This window comes from Rhinopithecus bieti, unplaced genomic scaffold (assembly GCF_001698545.2).
Source record: "Rhinopithecus bieti isolate Rb0 unplaced genomic scaffold, ASM169854v2 scaffold_26199, whole genome shotgun sequence".
NCBI lineage: Eukaryota > Metazoa > Chordata > Mammalia > Primates > Cercopithecidae > Rhinopithecus > Rhinopithecus bieti.
The window spans coordinates 61,111-71,393 of record NW_016811775.1 but is presented as its reverse complement, the minus strand read 5'-3'; the positions used below and the strand labels follow the sequence as shown (position 1 = coordinate 71,393).

Sequence of the window (10,283 nt, the reverse complement as noted above, 5' to 3'; positions counted from 1 at the left end):
CCAACATGGCGTAAACCCGTCTCTACTAAAAATACAAAAATTAGCTAGGTGTTGTGGTACATGCCTGTAATTCAAGCTACTTGGGAGGCTGAGGCAGGAGAATCACTTGAACCTATGAGGCAGAGGTTGCCGTGAGCCGAGATCGCACCACTGCACTCCAGCCTGGGAGACAGAGGGAGACTCTGTCCAAAAAAAAAAAAAAAAAAAAAAAGAGAAAGGTTTTGTTTTGATGGCAGGTTACTCCATTACTTCTCTATCCTCAGTTCTCCCCATTCTTCTGGTCACCTTCTCTAGCCACATGGGCCTTCTTATTGTTGACCAAACACATCAGATACAGTCCAGCCTCAGAGCCTTTGCACTGGCTGTTCCCTTTGTCTGACACTCTGTTCCAGCTCTCCTCATGGCTCACTCACTCACCTCCCCTTAGGTTTTCATTCAGATGTCACATTCCCAGTGAAGCCTTCCCTGGCTTCCAGCATCCCTTACCCCTGCCTGCCACACATCCCATCCCATCCCTCCCCTGCTTTATTTTTCCTCTGTACCCCTCACCGCCATCTGACACACTTGATTCATCCATCAATTGTGTCCATCCCCATCAGCAGACTCTCAGCTCCATGAGAATAGGGGATTTTTCTACTTTGTTTACTGCTGTCCCAGAGCCTACAACAGGACCTGGCACATAGAAGTGTTCAATAAATAGTCATTGAATACATGAATGTATACACAGGTGTTTGCTCTATTATTCTGTACTTATTTTTGCATGGGATCTTGCTAGCTTGCCCAAGCTGGTCTCAAACTAGTTAGGCTCAAGCAATCCTCCCTCTTCAGCCTCCTGAGTAATTGGGGCTACGGGCATGTGCCATTGTACCCAGCTTTACACATTTTTAATTTTCATTTTGTGGAGATGCGGTCTTGCTATGTTGCCCAGGCTGGTCTCAAACTCCTGGGCTCAGGCAATCCTGCCACCTTGTCCTCCCATTGTGCTGGGATACAGGCATGAGCCACTCTGCCCAGCTTTACATTTTGTATACAATAAAAAAGTTAGCCACTAGGCTGTTTCCAGATGAGCTTCCTAGCAGGGTAAGAGAAAAGTGCCCAGCACCATAATATGTCCTTGGAACCCACCAAGGTCCCAAGTCACTGAACTATGAGCACAACCAACAAAGATCTCTCTGTGACCACTAAGCCCATGAGAGCTAGCCCAGAGTCCTTACAACAGACCACTGACATCTGAAGGCCTCTACAGAAACAGCCCAATAGGCCACAGCTCCTTCTGTGAGAGGCAACATTGCTCTGAAACAAATCTGCATTCTGAGAGTCCAGCCAGCACAGCGTGGGTGCTGAAACCCATCACATCCACCAAGAGAGACAGAACATGGAGCAGCAACAGCAACAAAACATGGAGAGCTACGATCCTGTAAACGATTACTATGAAAAAGTGTCCCAGTGAAGAAGGATCTTAGAATAGAAGAGCCCAGACTTAGCTCAGAGGAGAGCAGAGAGTGGGAAGAGGAGGAACCAGCCACTGGTAACAGATAGTAATGTCCCTACTGGAATCTAATAAAAGTCTTTAAGGTCCCTGACAGACTAGTGGGTCATTCTCCAAATCCATTTCCCTTTTCTTCTAAGCACAATCTGATACTTCCCAGCTTCCCTTGCAGTGATGTGTGGTCATGTGACCCAGTTCTAGCCAACAGGATATGAATGGAACAGGTATGGGTCACACCCCTTCCAAACTCATAAACCTTCCCAAGTATCACCTTCTATGCTCATTTCTCCTTCCTGGTTTGATACAGACAAGCATGGAGTTATTGGATGCTGTGGGCTGACAATGAAGATCCACAATACGGCAAGGGTTAGGGTCCGTCAGTCATTGGAGCAGATGAACTTGCCAACCATTTTGGACTTTTTTTTTTTTTGAGATAGGGTCTTGCTCTGTTGCCCAGGCTAGAGTGTGGTGGTATGATCATAGCTCACTGCTCCCTCCAACTCCTGGGCTCAAGCAATTCTCCCAGGCATGTACCACCATGCTTGGCTAATTTTTATTTTATTTTATGTTTTAGTGATGGTGGGGGGGGTCTCACTGTGTTGCCCAGGCTGGTCTTGAACTCCTGAGCTCAAGTGATCCTCCCATCTCAGCCTCCCAAAGTGCTGAGATTACAGGCATGCACCACCACACCCAGCTCACTTTTGAATTTTCTATGAGTGACAAATAAACTTCTGCTGTGTTTAAGTCATTTCCTATCTTTGGATCTTTTATTATACCAGCAAGTGCTACCTCATACAGGGTGCTTAAAGGAAAGCATACACACATTTCAACCACGATTCATCATATATAGATCTGAAAACTCCTTGAAGACAGTGACTGTATCTTATTTAGCTTGCTTTTCTCCTTTGTCATAATCACAATCCCTTGCACCCAGACATTCTCAAAAAACATTCACCAAGTTGAAATAAAAGCAAGATACCCTCAAGCAAATCAAGAGACCCATGCACATACAACACTTAAAACCTTGAGTTCTGGAATGCATCATCTTCTGTTCATATCCCAGTTTCATCACTTCCTTGCTTGGTGGCCTTAAGCAAGTTACACTCTGAGTTTCCGACTCCTCAGTGGTCAGATGGGAATATTAATATTTCCTAATTCAGTGGGTTGTTGCAAGGATTAAATTAGAGAATGCGCATAAAGCAGCCAACGATAATGAGCTATTATTTTAATTGTAACAGAAAGCATCTGCTGTAATATACAGCTGAGATATGGATGTGGGGTGTTGGCAGAAAGGAGGCAGGTGCATAATGAGGGGACGGAGAACACAAGGGCTCAGCCTTCCTGAGCCTGGCGCAAACCACACCAACCAAAAGCCTCGTAATCCTCCAGCTAGTTAAATCCAAAGAGTATAGCACGTGCCACTTACCCTGTTAGCACCACCACAAAGTCCATGACGTTCCAGCCATTCCTCAAGTAGGAGCCTTTGTGGAAGGCAAACCCAAGGGCAATGATTTTAATTCCAGCCTCGAAACAAAAAATTCCAATGAAGTATGGTTCTGTGTCATCCTGGAAGGGAGAGAAGGCAAGGTCAGTGTCTTGGGCTGGGCAGATGTTGGCAAGACCAGGGAACCAGCCCACCTAGAAATCAGTATCCACCACCCTCTCACTTCCCTCGACCCTCCTGCACTCACCACCCCTCACTGCCTCTTGCAGAGTTCTCTTGTCCAAAGCCTTTTGCAAGCAAAGCCAATGCTCAGAGAAGGCAACTTCCTCCTTCATTCCTTTTGGGCCAACCTCACATATCACTTGGCCAAACAGAATTGCTTGTCTGCACCTGCTTTATTCAATACGACAGTCACAGGCCACATGTGGCTATTTCAATTAACATTAATTTAAATGAAATAAAATTAAAAAACGCAATTCTGCAGTCACACTGGCTACATTTCAAGTGACGATCCTACTGGACAGGGCAGATGGAGATCATTTCTGTGACTGCAGAAAGTTCTAATGGAAAGCATTGGTTTAGAGGATTTACTTGTCACACGCAGCGTTCAAGACATTTGAGGCTGGAGCTTGTGCATTGACCTCACTCCTAAATCTGACCCCTTAGGATGGTTCTCAGCTGGTAGATTGTTAAAGGTTTGGAATAGGACTTCTGTACTGGCTGATAAGTGACCAGTATCCTCACCTCCAGTTCCTCTGCAGAACCTCCAGCTGGTTCTGGCTTCCAGCTGATAATCTATCATATTTGAAATTAAGCTATAAGCTCTTCTCCATCAGAGTCCCTATGTGAACGTCTTCCCATCTGTTACAGCAATGTTTCTTAAGCTTCAATCATTTCATTCTGCCTGAATGATTTTTTTTCCATATCAGCTTGCCACTGGTACTTCTATTTGCTTACTAGGCTTTCAACGGACTCTTTTTATTTAGCATTATTTTAAGTGAAAATGCAAAGATCTAGAAATCATAGGTTTGCTAGGCTAGTTATAGTTTTTAGAAGACAGTGACCTTGTGAAATGTATGTTTGGTCTTTGACATTGTTTCCTGGCGTACAACTCCTAAAATCCTTGGGATCTCCAAAGGGATGTCTTTTTGTAGGCTAAGGATTGACTGACGGCTGGCAGCTTCTAGGTAGCTTCAGGATGGGGGCTGGTCACCGGGAAAACCAAGGCATGATTAGAGGGTTGGATTTAAATCATTGACCATTGGTGATCAACTTGATTTTCAGCTCCTCTGCCCTTCCAGAGGTTGGGGGGTGGGGCTGAAAGTCCTAACCCTCGAATCATGCCTTGGTCTTTCTGGTGACCAGTCCCCCTCCTGAAGCTACCTGGAAGCTGCCAGCCACACCCCTCTCCTATATCTTACCCTATGCATCGCTTCATCTATATCCTTTGTAATATTCTTTTTTCTTTCTTTCCTTTTTTTTTTTTTTTCCTGAGACACAGTTTCACTCCTGTTGCCCAGACTGGAGCGCAATGATGTGATCTTGGCTCACTGTAACCTCCGCCTCCCACGTTCAAGCGATTCTCCTGCCTCAGCCTCCCAAGTAGCTGGGATTACAGGTGTGTGCCACCATATCCAGCTAATTTTATATACTTTTTTAGTAGAGACGGGCTCTTACCATGTTGGTCAGGCTGATGGCGAACTCCTGACCTCAAGTGATCTACCTGCCTTGGCCTCCCAAAGTACTGGGATTACAGGCGTGAGCTACTGTGCCTGGTCAAGACATAATTATTAACATTAACAATGTTCATTTGAGTATACTGCCTGAAATTATGTCATATGCCAAAGTAGGCAGTTTGAGACCAGCCTAAGCAACCTAGTGAGACCCCCATCTCTACAAAAAAGATAAAAATAAGAAAATTAGCTGGACGTGGTGGTGCCTGTAGTCCCTGTTACTCAGAAGGCTGCAGTGGGAGGATGGCTTGAGCCCAGGAGGTGGAGGCTGCAGTGAGCTATGATTAAACCACTGCACTCCAGCCTGGGTGACAGAGCGAGATGCTGTTTCAAGAAAAAATAAAAAAGAAATTTAGGTTTCCCATGATCTGGCTCTGGGCTCCAGGACTGTGAGCCTCCTGTGTGCCCTGCTCCACTCCCCCAAAAATCAAAGTCCTGCTAAAGCCAAGGAGAAGCCCCCGAGAAAAGACACCACTCACCAGCCGTTCAGACATCGGGGTCTTGTCATCATCAGGCAGATGCTGCTCCAGTGCGAGGACGATGCAATTCGCTATGATGGTGGCTAAAATCATATATTCAAAGGGAGTATTGGGGAATTAAGGAAAAATCTTGTTTAAAGAAAAGAAGGGTGTTTGGAGGGGCACCCACGCCCAGGGACCCCAACAGAAAGATCTCAAGCCCTCCAGATCCTCCCAACTCATCAGTACAGGTGGAATTATTCGTTCTCCTCTCTGGAGTAGATCCCTGCAGATTGCAAACCCAGAGCAGGTGACTTCTAAAGGGAAATGCGGATATTCACCTTCTATCTCACCAGCAATATTCACTAAACACATATTCATTCAGTACCTGCTGTGTGCCAGATTCTGTTCTGGCTAGGGACACAGCTGAGAGCAAAGCAGACAAGAGGAGAAGCTTCCTCCTGCTTCCTAGAGGAGGAGCAAATAATTGAGATAACTACATCATGTATACTACGTTATACAGTACACTGCACGTACCATATTATATAGTACATCATATATTCTATGTTATGTAGTAAGATGGTAAAGGCTATAGACAGTGGAAAGGGTCAGGGCTGCAATTTCAAATATAGTGGCAGAGCCCAGCATGATGGCCGGCACCTGTGGTCCCAGCTACTTGGGAGGCCAAAGCGAGAGAATCGCTTCAGCCAAAGAGGTGGAGGCTGCAGTGAGCGATGACTGTACTGCTGCATACCAGCCTGGGTGGCAGAAGGAGGCTCTGTCTCAAAAAAAAAAAAAAGATAAATTAAAAATAGATAAATATAGGCTGAGGTGGGTGGATCACTTGAGGTCAGGACTTCAAGACCAGCCTGGCCAACACGGTAAAACCCTGTCTCTACCAAAAATACAAAAATTAGCCAGGCGTGGTGGCACACACCTGTAGTCCCAGCTACTTGGGAGGCCGGGGCAGGAGAATTGCTTGAACATGGGAGGTGGAGGTTGCAGTGAGCCGAGATCAAGCCACTGCAGTCCAGTCTGGGCAACAGAGCAAGACTCCATCTCAAAACTAAATAAAATAATAAATAAATAAATAAATAAATAAATAAAACATTGTGATCAGATTTGACACCTAACGCATGAGCCACAGAAGAAAAACTAGATACGCTGGGCTTCATAAAAATTTAAACCTTTTGTGCATCAGAGGACATTATCAAGAAAGTTAAAAGTAACAGAATGGGAGAAGCTATTTGCAAATCATGTATCTGATAAGGGTCTAGTACCAGGAATATATAAAGAACATTTACAACAACAAGATAACCCAACTGAAAAATGGACAGGAGGCTGGAATAGATATTTCTCCAAAGACAGTCAAATGGCCAATAAGTACATGAGGGTATTAGTGATCAGGGAAGTGCAAATCAAACCCCAATGGGATACAGCTTCACACCCACAAGGATAGCTAAAATTAAAAACAAACAGAAAACAAGTGTTGGTGAAGATGTGAAGAAATTGAAACCCTCGTGCTGGTGGGAATATAAAATGGTGTAGCTGGCCAGGTGCGGTGGCTCACGTCTGTAATCCCAGCACTATGGGAGGTTGAGGTAGGAGGATTACTTGAGCACAGGAGCCTGAGACCAGCCTAGGCAATAAAGTGAGACTCTGTCTCTACAAAAAATATAAAACATTAGCCGGGCATGGTGGCGCAGGCCTGTAGTGCCAGCTACTTGGGAGGCTGAGGAGAGAGGATTGCTTGAGCCCCAGGAGGTTGAGGCTGCAGTGAACCGTGACTGCACCACTGCACTCCAGCCTGGGCAATGGGAGTGAGACCCTGTCTCAAAACAACAACAACAACAAAAACAACAACAACAAAACAACACCGGTGCAACTGCCATAGAAAACCATTTGTTGATTCCTCAAAACGTTAAACACAGAGTTACCACGTGACACAGTAACTCCACTCCAAGGTGTAAACAGGAAAGGATCGTAAGACAGGTACTCCAACAAACACTCATACACAAATGTTCACAGCAGCACTATTCACAATAGCCAAAAGATGGAAACAACCTAAATTTCATCAATGGATGAACGGATAAACAGATGTGGTCTACCCATAGAAGTGAATAGTATTCAGCCAGAAAAAGGAATGAAGTAGGCCGGGCATGGTGGCTCATGCCTGTAATCCCAGTACTTTGGGAGGCCAAGGCAGGCAGATCACCTGAGGTTGGGAGTTCAAGACCAGTCTGACCAAAATGGGGAAACCCCGTCTCTACTGAAAAAAATACAAAATTAGCTGAGTGTGGTGGCGCATGCCTGTAATCCCAGCTACTCAGGAGGCTGAGGCAGGAGGATCGCTTGAACCCGGGAGGTGGAGGTTGTGGTGAGCTGAGATTGTGCCATTGCATTCCAGCCTGGACAACAAAAGCAAAACTCTATCTCAAAGAAAAAAAAAAAAGACAGAAAAAAAGGAATGAAATACTCGATACGTTAGAACAGGAATGAACCTCGGAAACATTACGCCCAGCGAAAGAAGCAGACATAAAATACCCCATATTGTATGATTCCATGTATATAAATGTCCCAAATGGGCAAATCCAGAGACAGACAGCAGATTTGTTGTTCCTGGGGAATGGGAAGGGAAATGGGAGTGACTGCTTAATGTTTTTGAACTAGATGAAGGTGATAGTTACACAACATTGTGAATGTACTAAACGCCTCTCCCTCCCCTCTTCTTTCTTTTTTTATTTTTATTTTTTTAAAGAAACATGATTTTGCTCCATCACCCAGGCTGGGGTGCAGTGGCATGATCACAGCTCACTGCAGCCTTGAATTCCTAGGCTCAAACAATCCTCCTGCCTCAGCCTCCTGAGTAGCTGGGACTACAGGTGCACGCCACCGTGAGTACCTAATTTTTTTTTTTTTTTTTAAGAGACGGAGTCTTACTTTGTTGCCCAGAGTGGTCTTGAACTCCTGGGCAACCTTCATTCCTCAGCCTCCCAAAGTGCTGGGATTACAGGCATGAGCCACTGTGCCCAGCTCTAAATGCCACTTTAAAATTGTTAATTGTGTTATATTAATTTTACCTCAATTAAAAAAAAAATTACAGTGATCAGGGCAGACCTCTGAGAATCTGCTCTTCCAAGACCCGAGGCAGGGGAGGGGTCGTCCATGTCCATATCTCTATGTGCCCCATTTGCATTCTCTCCAGTTTGCACAGGTAAACTCCTCCCTGCATCCTGGGAACTGTCATCTGGGTCGAGGAGGCCTCCCTCCCAAGTGTCCCACCAGAGGATCTGCAGGGCAGGTAGGGAGGGTCTATCTTGTTCATTTCATATTAGCTCCTGACCTGCTGCTGATCAGCCGGTGAATGGGAATATCCGCTGTCCCCCCGCCACACCCCTCAGAAGTGCGCCACTCCAACAAGCGTATGGATCTGGCAATCTCTGAGAAGGAGGCGTAGGCATTGGAGAAGTGGCTGCTTGAGTGAAAAAGCCATAGGGTGTTGGTTACTCTGGAGCAGGGTTTCCCAACCTCAGCACTAGGTTTGGGAGTGGATCGTTCTCCTTGGTGGGGCTGTCTGGGCACTGCAGTACGTTCAACAGTATCCCTGGCCTCTGTGGGCTAGATGCCAGTAGCATCCCCTCCTGTCCAGTGATGACAACCTCAAGTGGTCTCTAAACATTGCTGAGTGTCCCCTGGGGGCACTGAAATCCCGTGTTCTGTAGAGGGATCAATTAGTGCGTCTTGCGAAACTTGACCACGTTAAACCTCTCCCCTCCTCCTAGCTCTATCCTTTGGAAAATTAATTGGTTTCAGTCTCCTCTTCTGCCCTGGAGTTAGGTTTGGCATTTTGGAAGCACCATAAAACCATCCCTTCCAGGCAGGAGGGAGAGTGGAACCCGCTTTCCAGGTGGGAAAACGGAGTGTGAAACAGAAACCCCCTCAGTAAAACTCTCGGAAAGCCAGGAAAACCAGGCTTCCTTGTCACCAGCTTCAGCTTTTGCCTCCAGCTGAAAGCAGCTGAAGGCGAGCTCCACGCACACTCTGAAAAGCAAAATCTGAGACTCAGGGCAATTTGGGGAGCCAACAAAAGCTGGCCTTGCCGACGATCATCTCTGATTGGCTTTCCGCCTCCGAGCTGACAGGCATTAGGAGCCCAGAGAACAAAGCTGGGCTGTGTTGCACAAATACTCCACTCTGCCTCACCCTGCAGCCCGGAAAATAAGAGACAATATTTGTACACAGAGCAGCAACGCCAAGCCCTTCCCTGGTCTCCTCTCACTATGATTTGAAGCTGACTTCGCTTCCTCTCCCTGCCAACTCAGTCTCCTTACACGCGCTTCTACCATCCCACTCCTCCGGTTCCCTGGCCTCCTGCCCCTCAATGGCAGGGATGTGACTTCCTTTGGATCGGCTCCGGCACTGAAGGTTCCAGGAAGAGTCCCAGAAGGCCGCCATGCAGCATGCAGCACTTTCATGGGCTGCAATATCAGGGTTTCAACCAGCCAGTGTCGCCTGGATTTCAGACCCAGGGCTCTCTGGGTATGGCAATGAAACCTTAGCACATAGGCAAAAAGAAAGAGGTTCTTATCTCCCACCTTGCTTCATTTTCTTACTTCTTGTAAAACACAGATACTCACACTGCTTCTCCAACATCATCCCCTCTCCCTCTGCTCACCCACACACCAGCAAGTGTCCACAGACATGCCCCAGATGGACATCTGCAACAAAGACTTTAGACCCTTGCTACTCAAAGTGTGGTCCCAGAACCAGCACCTGTTAGGAATGCAGCCTCAGGCCCCGCATCCACCTGCTGAGTCAGAATCTGCATTTAAAAAGATCACCAGGGGATTTGTGCGCACCGGGAAGTTTAGGAAGTGCTAAGTGCCTCTATTTCAGGGGTAGAAGGAGGAGCTCAGGTAATTGCGGTTTTGAGTCATCCAGAAAGAGGTGGGGGTTCCTCTTTCTCCTCCAAGCTTTCTCCTCCACATTCTGACCCCAGGGGGAGAACTGAAGAGCCCTGGGTACGAGCCTTCTGCTCCCACTTGGGTAAAGAGACTGAGAAGAAACCCAAGATTTTGAAGAAATAAGAGCAATGTTGGAATGAGACAAAAGCAGAAAAGAAAATTTCAGCCTAACGCATGTGGAAGTACTCAAAGCCT

At 46.5% G+C, this 10,283-nt stretch overlaps 1 protein-coding gene across 1 annotated transcript in view; it reads right to left on the bottom strand.

The window, feature by feature from the left end:
- Nucleotides 1-9,579, bottom strand: part of CACNA1A (calcium voltage-gated channel subunit alpha1 A) — a 267,197-nt gene extending 257,618 nt beyond the window's left edge. The window contains exons 1-4 of the mRNA XM_017895048.1: nt 9,404-9,579; nt 8,468-8,599; nt 5,146-5,263; nt 2,916-3,055 (exon numbers count right to left, since the gene is read on the bottom strand). Coding sequence (XP_017750537.1) covers nt 2,916-3,055; nt 5,146-5,263; nt 8,468-8,599; nt 9,404-9,579 — 566 coding nt within the window. The remainder of the gene's footprint in view (nt 1-2,915; nt 3,056-5,145; nt 5,264-8,467; nt 8,600-9,403) is intronic.
- Between the last annotated feature and the right edge of the window lie 704 nt (nt 9,580-10,283).